General features: G+C 44.3%; 1 protein-coding gene across 1 annotated transcript in view; it reads left to right on the forward strand.

Annotated features, from left to right (window-relative positions):
* SNX14 (sorting nexin 14) overlaps nucleotides 1–13,684 on the forward strand; it is a 52,581-nt gene extending 38,897 nt beyond the window's left edge. Inside the window, exons 21-28 of the mRNA XM_084261213.1 lie at nucleotides 79–119; nucleotides 291–410; nucleotides 7,478–7,601; nucleotides 8,085–8,249; nucleotides 9,398–9,493; nucleotides 10,171–10,262; nucleotides 10,370–10,426; nucleotides 13,483–13,684. Coding sequence (XP_084117339.1) covers nucleotides 79–119; nucleotides 291–410; nucleotides 7,478–7,601; nucleotides 8,085–8,249; nucleotides 9,398–9,493; nucleotides 10,171–10,262; nucleotides 10,370–10,426; nucleotides 13,483–13,521 — 734 coding nt within the window. The 3' untranslated portion in view covers nucleotides 13,522–13,684. The remainder of the gene's footprint in view (nucleotides 1–78; nucleotides 120–290; nucleotides 411–7,477; nucleotides 7,602–8,084; nucleotides 8,250–9,397; nucleotides 9,494–10,170; nucleotides 10,263–10,369; nucleotides 10,427–13,482) is intronic.
* The last annotated feature ends 1,325 nt before the right edge of the window (nucleotides 13,685–15,009 follow it).

Here is a 15,009-nt window from a genome sequence, read left to right on the forward strand (position 1 = left end):
ATGAGTACATAAAATGTAACAGAGCAAAATGTCTTTGATCAGCCAGTGATAACAGAAGGCTATTGTTTCTAATTACAGGTAAAATCATAAAATCTGTTCCAGGAAAGCTGATGAAGGAGGTAAGTCTTCCAGGTTGCCAGTGTTTTCACTGCAGTGACTAATTTTATGTGCTATTAACTTACCAGCTAGTCAGAATTTTGTTTGGTATCTTAGGTTTTTATTTAGAGTTTGGTTTGGGGTTTTTCTCCCTGTAGTTATGCAAGTGACAGGTCCTTCGTATCTTATTTCAGAAAGGTCAGCATTTGGAGCCATTCATCATGAATTTTATCAACTCCTGTGAATCTCCAAAGCCTAAACCAAGTAGGCCTGAACTAACCATTTTGAGTCCCACTTCTGAAAACAACAAGAAGGTACAGTAAGTCATCTTCCTTCACTTTAGAGGAGTGGGGGGAACCGACCTCTCTCTGAAAAGAGGTGTGTAATGAGGAATGTTCTAATACCATGAGATAGATTCCTTTTTGAAGTGAGATGGACTTGAGTGTTCAACAAATCTGTGGCTTGCTGAAGTGCTACAAGCCAAAGTTGTCAAGGTGCTGATACCTGTTTATCTGCCTTTACCTGGTATACAGTTCATTGAGGTCTGGCCTATATAATAGGTTAATATGGTTTCTCAACTAGGATTTTAGAGACCCCAGCTCAGAGTTACTGAGTTGATGTGATTTGGGACAAAATATTTAACGTGCATTCACTTTGCCATGTGAGAGGATCTACAACAAAACACTGCTACATGCTTTTCTGCTGTCTCATTAGCTTTGGGAAGAGGAGTTGAAACCAGGCTACTTAAAATGGGACACTTCATTCTGCAAAGTGATAAATTGGAGATTTTATTCTTTGAAGAATAACATACAGCATGAGAGGGCAGGGGATAAAGATTGGAGGTTTCTTCCTCTCTCTTGCTGAGCAAAACCCAAGAGGCATTAAATGAAGGTCTTAGGAGCCAGGTTCGAAACAAAAAGCAGTAACTCTTGTGATGGTTAATAGATCTGTGGAACTTCTTACCAGAAGGTGTTGTGAATACCACATAAGTTTAAACAATTGTAAGGTGAGACTGGAGAAATTTAGAAAAAGAAAAAAATAAAAGGAATAGCTGTAGAGAAACTGCATCCAGCCCCTGGACTTTTTTAGTTGGAGACTGAAAGAGTATTGGGGAAAAGCACTGTCTAGGCCTGCTCTTTTCTTGCAAGAGCTAGAAGGATCCATTTATGGTTCTTTTTGGTGATGGGCTGTTATAAAGTGGACCTTTTGATTTCCCTCACTGTACATAGCTTTAAAGTGTTATGACACTTACAGAATTCGCAGCTGCAAAACTTTCATAGTGATTAAGTACAATGGCAGTTACATCTATTAATTTGTTTAGATTTCATCTTCTAAACCTGAAATCTGGATTACTACAGCCAATACTGTAGTGTTAGCTTACATGTGCAAACACAGAAGATCAGTATCCTTAATTTCAAGTCTTTACTTACCTCAGGCCCTATTTCCAAGGTTATTTTGCTCTTGCTGTCTATTCAGAGGGGTATAAATGTCCCAGCAGTTTTAAAAATCAGATGTGGGGCTTTCGACTTGTGCTCGAAACGACATATGTGTAAATACTTCAGTTGTGTTTTATAAGCCACCTGGCAGCACACTGCAGTGTAGTATGAACAATCTGTTAAATTTTTAATCATCATCTGTCAAGAGCTACTGAAGTTAGTGGTTTTAATACATTTAACATACTTTAAATCCTTTGCACTATGAAGCATTCCCATGAGGACGGGGTTCTTTCCGTAGTTTGCTTGAAAAACTATTAGAGGATCAAACTGAATTCTTTAAAGTGGTGTTCAGAACCACTGGGATTGTAGCATGTCAAAAAGTGCAATTAGTATTGCTCAGCTGAAATCCCAGCTCTGAGGTGCCAGTATGTTATTCTTGCAAACGAACACGTACACAGAAATTCACACTCTGAAATCTTCCCAGTTCTTTTCAATCATGGTGATCCCAGGATCTGCATTTGGCTTTCATTTTGGAAGCTCATCCTTAAATGAAAGGTAGATCCTACTGCCTTCTCTTTTCTGATGCCATTTTCAGATATATATTGTAGGGGAAACCTATTGATCACACTGTCTGTCCATGTATGTGCTCCGATGGAGGCACAAGTGTGTGGAGTCCAAGTCAGAGCTGTTGCTCACACTGCTTACTACCCTGCAGGAGAGGTGCTTCTGTCATGAGCTTCTTGGCAGAGAGCAAAATGGATTAGACTGGTCCCAGCTCTCCGTTCCTTCTCTCACTCTACTGTGAGAGAGACTTCACTGCCTTTGTAACTTTATTCTAGTTGTTTCATAGCTGAAGTAACTGGCTCTACATATATTTTAGATTTTTTTTTTTCTTTCCCAAAAAAAATCTGTTTTGTTTTGGGGAGCCATTTTTTGCCAGTAGATGGAAAGCTTCAGACTTGAGTATATCTCCTTCAGAGCTATGATATGTATTCACTGGTGGGCACTCAAGACGCTTTGCCTTGGGGGATGTTGCAAGACAGTTCTCAGATCAGGTAACACAGTCCTGTGCTGAAATTATATTGCCAGTTTTGACCAGCTGACGCATGTGTGCTTAAGGAATTTATGTGCTTTCTGACTAATTTCCCCACCTGCCAGTTTAGCCAGGGTGCCCACACTTGCACTGTAATTATCAGAGATCTGATATCCTGGGTTGTGCTGTGTTATGGCCTCTGCTGAGTCCTCCCATGCGCGTTGTGAAATTCATCCCTTTTGCTGGTTTGGTGGGGTGCTCGTGCCTTGTGTGGAAGGCAGTTTTCTCAGGTCAGCCCACGCTTTGGAAAAGCTGTGTGCCAGGTGCCAGGACACTGTGCCATTTATATCTTGTCACTTCTTGGATATGGTGTGCAAACCACACTGGTTTCATCTGCCAGACCATTTTAGTTCAGACCAGTGATGTTTTTTTGGAAGCAGGTCACCTGATCATCTCTGCTACCACATTTTCTCCTGTACTAGCATACTGTGTTGGAACTCATTAACTGAATTTATTTCAGATGGAACTAAGCTGGAAAACACTGTCTAGGAATGCAGGCACCAAGGGTGTTAAGTGCAGAGGTCAAACCAAAGGTAGACTGAGGTAACACCCCTCCCTGCCCCCCAAATACACATGGCATAGACTTCAGGTGTTCAGTTCTGCAGTTTCCCTTTTGTGCCATGGTGAAGGTGTAAGTGCTGTGCAGCACCTTACCTCCTGGTGATGGAGATGACTGCTAAATGCCCATACCAGGAGCTACCTGTACAAAGTCAGTGAGGAGGTCTGGCAGGCAGCCAAAGGGATGGGGGGGTTGGCACTTTCTGAGTGCCCTCCTGGGAGAAGAGTGTGTTACCTCGTAGCAAGAAAGGTCTTTTAAAAACACAGACGTTCTTGGTAAATGCTAGAATCCATTTCCAGCTGTTGCTGGATTGCCACAGTGCTCCCATATATTTTATCTGACACAGATCTGTTTATTCAAGTATCAGCATGATGGAATCCACTGAGAGTACAATAGGTGTTCCTCAGTGCTTGTGCTGCCAACTCTTTTGCCACGAACGGGGTACACCCAGGTTACCTTTTCATCAACAGGCTGAAGGAGAAATGCCTGAAGGTCTGTCAGGGCAGGTGAAAGCTTTAGTTGAATCAGAAACACTCCTGCTTTTCCGAAAGATTTTCTGTGTGCTGCTTCCTTTTGAATGTTTCTGTGGTGTGTGGGTGCTTTAAATATTGGTGAAAAGGCTTGTAGCTACAAATGCATAGTGAATGTTGGGTAGTCAGCCTTAGTACAGTCAGTAGCAGTTGGGTTCTATCTTGTATCAGATCCGATTGAAAGTTAACAACCTCCCTGGTTAAACAAGCGAACAAGAACCCCTGCTCCTCACATCTAGGGGTGCCAACAGGATTTCTGGCTTTCCCAGCTGTGTTGGCATTCTGAAGGTCTGTAGGCAGCTCAAGTGTCTTTCCAACATGCTTTTGTCTGACTGGCTAGAATAAGTTGGGACTTCTCATCTGATGCTGGTTTTGCAAAATATGCCTGCAAAGGCATCGTCCTGCCAGCCTCTGAGGACCTCCCCCTCTACTCTGCCCTGGTCAGGCCCAACTGGAGTGTTGTGTCCAGTTCTGGGCTCCCTGGTATAAAAAAGACAGGGATCTCCTGGAGAGAGTCCAGAGGAGGCTACAGAGATGATGAAGGGCCTGAAGCATCTCCCCTGTGAGGAAAAGATGAGTGAGCTGGGACTGTTCAGCCTGGAGAAAAGAAGACTAAGGGGGGACCTTATTAATGTTTATAAATATCTGAAGGATGGGATGCAGGGGGAAATGGCCAGCCCCTTTTCAGTGGTCTATGGAGACAGGACAAAGGGCAATGGCTGCAAATTGGAGCACAGGAAGTTCCACATCAACATGTGGAAGAACTTTTACCCAGTGAGGGTGAAGGAGCCCTGGGACAGGCTGCCCAGGGGGGTGTGGAGTCTCCATCTCTGGAGATACTCCAGTCCTGTCTGGATGTCTCCCTGTGCAATATGAGCTGAGGAGCTGCTTTGGCAGGGGGGTTGGACCCGATGATCTCTTGAGGTCCCTTCCATCCCCTGGGATTCTATGACTCTATGACCTGCCAGCAGCAGTAAAACCGCTGGTTGCACAGTGGCTCCATAGGGTCTGTCTGAGCACAGGTTCAGACACTGCCTATGTTCCTCCTCCTGAGAGTGTTGGTAGTCGCACCTGTTCTTTGCAAATGAGCAGGTAAAGAGGTGGAGAGGTTCATGCCTCTGGCTGTGGATATTGTTCCTGATGGCATTACTGCCTCTGTAAACGTCACACCCACGCTGGAATGTGGGCGTGTATTTGCATGTGCGCTCACCATTGAGTAACCTTTTTTCCTCCACTAGGCACTGTATGAAAGCACTCCTACTTTGCTTGCTTTTCCCATTGAGGAATGATAAAGAGCCTACTGAGCCAGGGATTACTTTGGACGGCTTCTTAACACAAGCATTTTATCTCTCACTTGCTTCAAGAGCTTTCTTAAGTCTCAGATTCCACAGATCAGTGTGGATCTGCGCAATTTCCTCATAGAAAGACTTTTAAAACTATTTCGTGGTTATAAATCACAGTTGCTGTTTAATCTTCAAGCTATGAATGATGATAGCAATGGAGATTGTCTTTGTTTTTAGTCTAATTACAGCTGTGATCATTTTATCACATCTCCTATATTGCCATGCACAGAAACATTTAAAAGCAAAGTCCCGAGCTTATCTAAATTGCAAATATAATCACAGCTTCTGTATTAGACATCCAGTTGTGGGGTTTTTTTGCTTGGCTTTCCTCTGAGTCAACATACTGGAAAGTGCAAACCACCTTAGTAGAAGTGGAGCTGTAATGCTGCTTTGTGTTAGGGCTGCTGCACCCTGCAGAGCTGCACTGCTAATGACTGTGGACTACACACTTCATGTGCTTTGTTAAAACTGGTCCTTGGCTGGATAGCCTTGCCACACATTGCTCTCTGAAATCTCATGTGCAAGAGTCTAAGCTTACAGAGGCTGACGGTGATCAGGGAACTGTTGTATTTAAGGTGCCAGACAGATTATCCGTGTGCAGAGGGAAGTACAACGTGCAAAAGACACCTTCAGGTGGCCTTCACATTTGCCTTTTTGTTTTTTGATACCCATCCCCTACCAGGCTGCTGCTAATGATCTAGTGTGTCCTGTGCACGCTCCTCTGAACCTCTGTCTGCGTTGCCCAGTGGGCTGCTCTGACTTGGCTCAGTTTATATCACCTCTGTCAGGGCGTGGGGTGTATCTAAAAAATAAATGAGGCTCTTGTATAAGTTACAATAATTGAACTAAGATTTTCCCAGTGTCCCAGTTTCAGTATAGAGGAGGATATAGACTCGAGTTTATACAAGGGGTGTTTTTAAAACAACATGCCAGGGATGCTTGCATACAGTAGGCGCGAATAATTACCTGTTCTTTTTAGGTTCGGTACTTCCCTGGATGCCAGTCACCCACCAGTGCATGAACCACACTTGCCTTCTTATGTAATTTATGTAACGACTTGGCATTGTTTAATCTGAGTGAACTCTGTGAAGGTAATGCCAGCAGTTCAGCACTTAACAAAAGAGAGAACCTACACAAGTACAAGTCAAAACCTGAGTCTGGCCAGGTCTCCTGATGTCATTTTTCCTCAGAGCGGTTCTGTTTGGACGCTCCAGTGATTCAGAACCTATTGTGATTTGGCCTTATTTATTTCAGGGGGGAATTGCTCCACAGAAAGTGAATCACATAAAAAGCAAATTACTTCATGTTCCTTGGAACTGTTTTTAATTTGAGAATGATATAGAAAAATCTGTGTCGGTGGCAATCATCTCAACCTAGGCAACGCTGGAAAGATGTTGCATTTGCTTCTAGTTCTGGGATTTTTTTGTTTTATTTTTTAGAGGCTTGTCATGGACTTTTGAACACTATTTTCATAGCAGCAGAGTATTTTGTGTAAACTCTTTTTTGTCTTTTGGGGGATAAGTTAATCTGAAATAAACTGTTAATGGTGATTGCTGGGTATTGCCAAATGTGGAGAGCCTCAGGATTCGGAGGACTCCTTTCCAGCTGCTGGACCCCATGGACTTAGTGGTGGTGGGGAGTCCTGCCTTGGTGGTGTGGGACTCCTGATGGAATGTGGGGAAGAGCCTCTGGGGATTTTACAAATATTATAGGGATATCATTTGGGGAAGAACCAAAGGCAAGCAAATGGAGGGATTGGGGGGGGGGAAACAGGGGGAAATAGTAAGGATGAAGGAATAGAATGAGAAATGGGATACATGGAAACCCAAATTTTGCTAAGTTACAAAGATTCCTGAAGTTTTCACTATAAATAACCCAGCAGGGGAAAAAGGGATTTATCTCTCTAAAAAGTTGGATATTTTGTCCAGAAACCGTTATATCTATGTTAAAATGGAAACCAACGGGAAATTTTAGGAACACAGGTTCCCCTGTGATTTAAGGCTGACAAATTCTCTTATCATTTCCAGAATGGGATGCATCAGAGGAATCAAAGCCCATGATACAAGTCTAGATACACAAAAGAGCTCATGAGTTATTGTCTTGGCTGCGCTGCTGATTTGTTCTGAATTCAGGTGTCTCGGTTGTTGGTATCTGAGCAACACGTGACGTGCTCTCTAATATTCCCCTGTTCCCAACCACCCCCCACCCCAGAAAGTAAAGAGGTTTCATTTTTTTGCTGGATTTTTTTTGTGAGTTGTTTTTTTGAAGAAAAGTGGAAAACTAACTAGTTCTTTGAAATTTCTGGAAAAAGCTGCTAATTATTTTAAAAAGACAAACCAAAAAGCAGCCCAGAGAACTGATGGCTATACCCTCTTGCCTTTGGATGTGGAATATGTTCAGTCTTATGTTTTTATTTTTAGCTTTTCAACGATTTATTCAAGAATAATGCAAACCGGGCTGAGAACACAGAACGACGACAGAATCAGAACTACTTCATGGAAGTGATGACTGTGGAAGGAGTCTATGACTACTTAATGTATGTTGGTAAGAAGCCATTTCTCATACTGGTGGTTCTACTTCGTGCCAAGTCGGGAAGGTTTGGTTCTATCCTGTGCAATTCAGTACTTGCAAGTTTAACAATATACAGCTGTAGAAACCTTTAAAAGACATTATTGCTGAAATGTCCTAACTTATCATTCACTGTTGCTCAGGTGGTTGGTTATATTGCTTTCCCTTTCCATCACAGTAAAAGCTTATGGGTGTAGGCCCTTTGTTTTCCCTGGGGTGTGCCGTGCCGAGGCTGCTTGTGCCCTCTGGGTGGAAGCTAATTAATAAAAGCAGTTTAAGGAAGTATTTGATAAGCAGCCTGGAGATCAGTGACCTTTTTTTTTTTTCCCCCCCAGGATTGCAGTAAGCAAGCTAATGTTTGCTTGTTTGCAGTCTTTTCCCTTCCTCCTTTCTTTTGCCTGACTCCCTTATCATCATCACTGGAACACGCTGTACCCGTGTGTTGCTGTCACTTTGCAGGTAGGGTCGTTTTCCGTATTCCTGACTGGCTGCACCACCTCTTGATGGGAGGAAGAATTCTCTTCAAAAATACCTTGGAACTGTACAGTGACTATTACTTGCATTGTAAGTTAGATCAGCTATTTCAGGAGCACCGGCTGGTTTCTCTGATCACGCTGCTGAGAGGTCAGTGACAGTTACGTCTTCAGCACGAAACTCCTGCTTGAGTTTGGTGTTTGAAATCCTTTCTGTTGGGTTTCCAAGTGCTAAACTTCACAGTGCCTGACAAAAGCTGAGGGAGTCTTAAAAAACGAGTTGGCCTGTGAAAAGATTCCGGAAGCTCACTGCAGGTAGGTGAGGGAACCTGCTTTGGCAGGGGAATTGGACTCGATGTTCTCTGGAGGTCCCTTCCAAGCCCTGCGATTCTGTGAGTCAGCCATGCTGTCTGTCAGTCAAGATTACAGGAAAAATGACAATGTGTAGTAATTTGCTGAGGTGTGCGAAGAACAAGAAAAACAGGATAGAGGAGGTTCAGTGTGTCAGACCATGGCTGCTTCGTGCAGTCTTTATGTTACTTTTTCACTTGTGTTGCTACATCACAGTCCTTTATTATTAATATTTCTGTTCCCTTTGTTGTGGTGGGCTTTGGAGAGAGCTCAAGTGTTCTTGGCCTTCGAATCAGGAAAGAGGAAAGAGATTAAAAAACATTTTAAAGTGACCTCATAACAGCGGAGAAGTATTACCTGACAACCGTCTGGTCTACACAGCGCATCTGGCCAGGGCTCTGGAATCAAGACAGCTCTGTCCCTGTCAAGCCAGAAAGAAAGCTTGTGAAAGACAGAAAAGGAGTAAATCCTTCCAAGCCAAAACCCGAAACTTGAGTGCCTACTGTTTCTGATGAACAGCAGTTCTTTTTTTCTTTTCTTTTTTCCATGCACAAGTAAATGTGGAAGTTCTGCCAGTTCCAGGCAGTGTTTTAGCACAGTTTATAGACACTGCTTAGCATTTTGAAAGTGTAAGGGAAATAGGACATCATAATTACCCTGAAGTAGAATTGATCCACACCTGGAAGATGGTGCTTTACAGATTTGAAAAGAACAGAAACGAATTGGCTGAAGGTTGTCCTCCACGTAGGTGGAGTGTTCTGGATTCACCCAGGCCAACGTAGGCAACAGATGGTGTTTTCCAGCAAGGCTGGATTTCCCTTCTGGCCAAGGCCACATAGTAAATAAAGCAGCTCAACTCTGATGCCATAATCCAAACCACATTTTGTGTGTCAGTATAGCTGCCTAAAGAGGTTTTTTGGGGTCTCTTTCACCATGTCTTTGCTGCAGATGCCGTGTTCTGTGAGAATACTGAACCTCGCTCCCTCCAGGATAAACAGAAGCGAGCGAAGCAGACTTTTGAAGAAATGATGAGATACATTCCAGGTGCTTTATTATATCACTCTTATGGTTGATTGTTCAAGCAGATATATAACCCAAATAGTCCTGTTAGCTTTCCAAATCAAATAATATTTACGCTGCTGAGACCTGAGTTCATGAGAATACTAGGTGTAGAAACCTAGGAATTCCGTTTCATTACTGAAGTGTCACTGACTAAGTTTGTAGCATAGTGATTAGCAAACATATGATGAAAATAAAGAGCTTTACAAATGTACTTAGTAATGTATTAGTTTCATCTTTAGAATGTTCTATGATTTGTATTTATTCAGATGTATTTTATCCCATTAAAATGCACACCATGAAGGCAGAAGATAAATCTGCTGAATAAACTAGGGAAGAGGGGCCCATGTGCTACGTTATTCAGAAAGTAATTAAAAAACTCTCTACTTGTGGTTTATTAAACAGTGCATCAGGACAATGCATTGGCACTATGAAAAGTGTAATAAGTGCTCAGGTGTGCAGTTGCGAAGGAAAGGGAGGAGAAAAGGAGGAACCAAAGGAGTGTTTGTTTTTCCTTTACCACTTTGGATGGACAGAATTTGAATCTCTTTCTTTAAATTAAACTTGTTTTTTTTAATGACACGAGTTCTAGAACTGTACACTACAGCTGTTTTGCAGAGCATCCCAATGACTTGTGTATTTGTTGTTGGTATCTGGTCTAGATTTAATAGGCAAGTGCATTGGGGAAGAGGCTAAGTATGAAGGCATCAGGCTTCTGTTTGATGGGTTGCAGCAACCAGTGCTTAACAAACAGGTAATTGCTGTGGCTGTGGCAGGGGACTGACTTTTCCGAGTCAAAAATATATTAAAAGGTGGGAGTGCTGCTTTGGAGTCTTCTTAATTGTCTTTGTTTTCTTTTAGTTAACTTATGTTCTGCTGGACATTGGGATTCAGGAACTCTTTCCAGAGCTGAGCAAGGTACGTGCTAACTACGTTCAAGAGCTCCAGAAATCTCTGAGCCACTAATGAGTCTGGTCATTGCTGGTTTTTTGCTGCTGTTCCCTTGTGATACCTAGTTTTAAATTCTGGGGAAGCTGTGTGTTCTTCTAGTGTGTGGTAAATATCCCAGAGTTTGAGTATTTCGTTTCTGTTAATCAGCTCTTTCCCATGCCATTTAGGCCCATCAGTGTACAGCAAGTCTGAGCTGCCTCTCAGCAGAGTCGGGCAGAGCAGTCAGCACTGGGGGGGGGGGGGGGGTGTCTGTGCCATCACAGAATCCCAGGGGTTGAAAGGGACCTCCAGAGCTCATTAGGTCCAACCCCCCTACCCTAGGACAGGTCGGCATCCAGATGGGACTGGAATATCTCCAGAGAAGGAGACCCCACACCCCCCTGGGCAGCCTGTCCCAGGGCTCCCTCACCCTCACTGGGTAAAAGTTCTTCCCCATGTTGGTGTGGAACTTCCTGTGCTCCAACTTGAAGCCATTTCTTTTGTCTCCCCTGTATTTGTTGCATTTCCTGACTTAGGAAGTCAGTTCTACCTGCAGAGCTCAGGTTGAGCTTTGGCACCTTTTCCTGCCAATCTCTGGCAGAAGGGTTTCATATCTGTTATTAAATTCTTCACTCTGAGGGTGGTGGATCACTGAAACAGGTTGCTCAGAGACGTGCTGGAGGCCCCATCCCTGGAGATATTCATGGTCAGGCTCGATGGGGCTCTGAGCAATGTGATCTAGCTAAGATGCCCCTGCTTACTGCAGGGAGGTTGGACTAGATGTGCTTTGAAGGTCCCTTCCCACCTAACACATTCTGTGATTCTGTACCTCTACTCTGGTTCCCATAGAGCAGAAAGGATTCAGGTGACACACAGTGCTGTGTAGGTGGGTATCATTAGCTTGTGATCCCTCTGGGATCTGTACTTGGGTACGTGAAACCTGTGCAGAGTTTCGTGTAGCAATTTCACAGTTTGGTGTTCAAGGTAAGCAGGAGATGCTGGCTACTCAACAAGGTGTTACACACATCGTTTCTAATAGATACTTGTTGCGTGAGCCCTGTGTCAGAGGCGTGTGAGTGCCAGCAGTGATGTGTTCTGCATGATGAATTGAAAGAAATGATAGAAGACAGAGGAAGCTAGGGCACCTTCCACTGTTTTCACTGAAGTGAGACCCCCCTTTGCAAGTCTGACCCACTCAGCACATCAGCTTCATAGCTGGCCACCACACACCAGCGTTGGAACCCTTAACCAGAAGGTTCCTTGACCAACCCAGGGATCAGGGAGTAGCCCTGCTGTTTAACTCCACTGAACTGGTTTTGTTTCTCAGCAGCTAGTAATATATCCGTCTGTAGGAACACTGGTCTGTCTGCAGCTGATGGTGATAAAACCTGAAGCTTTTGTGTGTTGCACTTAAATGGTCTCTGAAGCGTTGGTCAGGCCAGGGTCAGGGCAGGGTCAGGCTAGTGATCAGTGGAAGGCCTAGTTGGAGGCCAGGGAAGGATCCCAGGGATCAGTTCTGAGTTCAGTCCTGTTCAAAAGGTTCATTACTGATAAATGAATGCCCCATGGATGATGGGGCAGAGTGCAGGGATGCTGCTGACACAGGGCTGGGAGAAACGCTGATACACCAGAGGGTTGTGCTGCCATCCAGAGGGACCCGATGGGCTGGAGAAGTGGGCTGACAGGGACCTCATGAACTTCAGCAAAGGGAAGTGTGAAGTCCTGCTCCTGGGGAGGAACAACCCCAGGCACCAGGACATGCTGGGACCAACCACCTGGAAAGGAGCTTGGCAGAAAAGGACCTGGTAGTTCTGGTGGGCACCAAGTTGACCATGAGCTAGCAATACGCCCTTGCCACAAAGAAGGCTAACAGTGTTCTGGGCTGCTTTAGGCAGAGCGGAGCCAGCAGGTCAGGGGCCATCCTGCCCCTCTTCTCAGTACTGGTGAGGCCACACCTGGAGTATTGTGTCTAGTTATGGGCTCCCCACTATAAGAGAGACATGGACATACTGCAGAGAGTCCAGGGGCCATGAAGATGATACAGTGACTGGAGCTATTCCAACAGTTCCATGTCTTTATGTGGGCGACTCCAGAACTGGACACAGTACTCCAGGCGAGGTCTCACAAAGAGCAGGGGAGAGGGGCAGAATCACCTCCCTTGTCCCACTGGCCACAGTGGGCTGAAATATATTTCCTTTGAACACAAATCAAGGATTCTCTCACATACAGCAGGATTATGGTCTGTACAACTTTTTAATCCCCCCTTTTGCTCTGTCTAACTGTGACACTGTCCAAGTGCTCTGCGCTGGGAACCACTCTGGTGTCTGGTCTCTCTGCTCGGCAAAGACTTGTCCTCCTGAGCTACCCGACACCAGTGTGTTTGTAGTTACAGTGAGGAACAGACCAGCATCTCTGGTCGGCCTGAGGATCCTGGGAGCATCGCTGTGAGCACTGCTTCTTCAGCAGGGGAAGCAGCAATGGGAGAAGTGGGCATTTTTTTTGTTTGTGGAGGTGTCAGTCTGCTCCCTGCTTTTCAGATCCATATCCTGAAGGTGTATCCTGCCTCGAGGACACACACTGGCTCATCCCGATACCATTAAACGCGGTCTAAGGAAGCAAGTTGGAAGGGCAGGAGCTGTAAAGCACCCAATACATACATGAGTTTTGCCTTTGATACCGTGTATGTCAGTCTCTTGGAAGCCTGTCAGACAGGATGCAAGGAGAAGGGACCTCTGAAAGAGGAGCAGCATTCCTCGCAGAGGAAGGAGAGAAACCCAATCGAACGAATGCGGTGCCAGTGCCATTTCCAGAGCAGAAAGTTGCTGAGTGAAGCCCAGTGTTTGTAGCAGTTGGGAATGGGGAGGGAAGAAGGGAAAATACCCATTCTCAGCGACAGCATCAAAGAGCTGTGAGCGGCAGCTGTCCTTTCTCCCAGCTCTCGTATCAAGTGGATGTTCTCAAATCCTCGCAGCTCAGTCAAGTCAGTTACATTAAAATGTGCTGTTTCAGACTTAACCCTTTTCCCCTCTGTGACTGTTCAACAGGGTCCCAAGGAACCGAGCTCTGTGTCCTGCTGGATGTGAACACGCCAGACGCACCCGCTGCACACTGTTGGAATGGACGTGTGACATTCTAACCTGGCACTGTATATTTTCTTGTAAATAACATAAAATCTAAGTTCTAAAAAAATAAAAAATACCTCTTTATGCAATGAAGACATTAAAATTTAATACCAGTTACAAGTAAGCAATACACCTCTACTTGTTATTGAAAATTTGCTTTGCTGTTGCTGGAGCCAGATCCACTTCCCCAGAACACCTGTGTGTGGAAGCAGAGGATGGCATAAAATCAGAGGGCTGGGAGACCAGCCAACACGTGCTTTGCTAAACGACCAATTACTGTTGTTTTCCTTAAAGGATATGTAGGAAAATTGTGTGGAAGGAGTTGTAGGATGCTACCATGAACTTATTTTTAACTCTCTTAACAAATCTTACTATTTTTTCTTTTAAAAAACCAAAATCACAAGGTTGAATCTATTGCACACGAATCGTCCCCGAACTGTCTTCGGCCTTGGTGCTTTCTGTGAGCGTGGACAATCACGTGTGTAATTGAGTTTATTTAACATTTGACCTTCAAATCTGAAGTACTCTTTAAAACAATAATGGGGGTGGGTTTGACTGTTACCTCAGCCTCATTCTTTTGTGATTTCTTATCTGTGTTTGTTGCGTTTTTTTCCCCCCCCGACATCCTCTTTTACAGGCTCAGAAAGGAGGATGTGAGCCTGTCCCCATAGTATTTCCTTAAAAAAAATACTGGTATAAAAACATGTGGAAGATTTTTGCAGTAAGCCTTCATTTGTTGGGCCAGTCTTTATAAAAGAGGCTTTGAAAAGGACTTTTCTGCATAGATACTTTTTTTTTAACAAGTTCTTCTCCTGGAACAGCACACAGATTTCAACTGGTGTTCCTCAATATTTCTTTTCTGACAGCACCCATTTTCTCCCTTTTTCTGCAAAGAAAGAAACCAGCCTGAGGCAGTGTTGGTACTCTTTGTTGTACAGTCTGTGTTACCTCTATGACCTTGTCTCCCAAAAGAAGGTTAAAGTGTTACTTCTTCCCAGGTAATGCTAGAGGACTTGTTAATCTCTAAATTAAACAGCCATGCAGGTGCAGCTCGGTCCATAAGTGCACTCGTTGCTGCTGGTTTCATGTTGATTTGGGGAAGCCCGTTCTGTGAATTAATAACTTTGGGGACTGGTGTTGAGAAATCAGTGATAAGGGAGTTACATGGCCTGGATCTTCTAATGTGCAACCCCTGAATTTATGTGGGAACAAAGGAGGTCTTGACATTGGAGTGCAGCACGTGTTCCTCTTGTGCACCTCCACCTTGAATGCTGCAGGAGCAGTACCAAGTGGCTTGGGTCTGAGGACACAGCGTAGTGCACTTTCCAGAAGAACAAAGTACATTCATTCCCAACACTGAGAATCAGTTCAACACAGCAACAAACAGCATGGGAACGTGCTGATGTCGGAATTCCAAGTGTGAAGGGGTTTAGAGAAGTAATCATTGTT

This window comes from Gallinula chloropus (assembly GCF_964237585.1).
Source record: "Gallinula chloropus genome assembly, chromosome: 3".
In the NCBI taxonomy this organism is placed as follows: Eukaryota; Metazoa; Chordata; class Aves; order Gruiformes; family Rallidae; genus Gallinula; species Gallinula chloropus.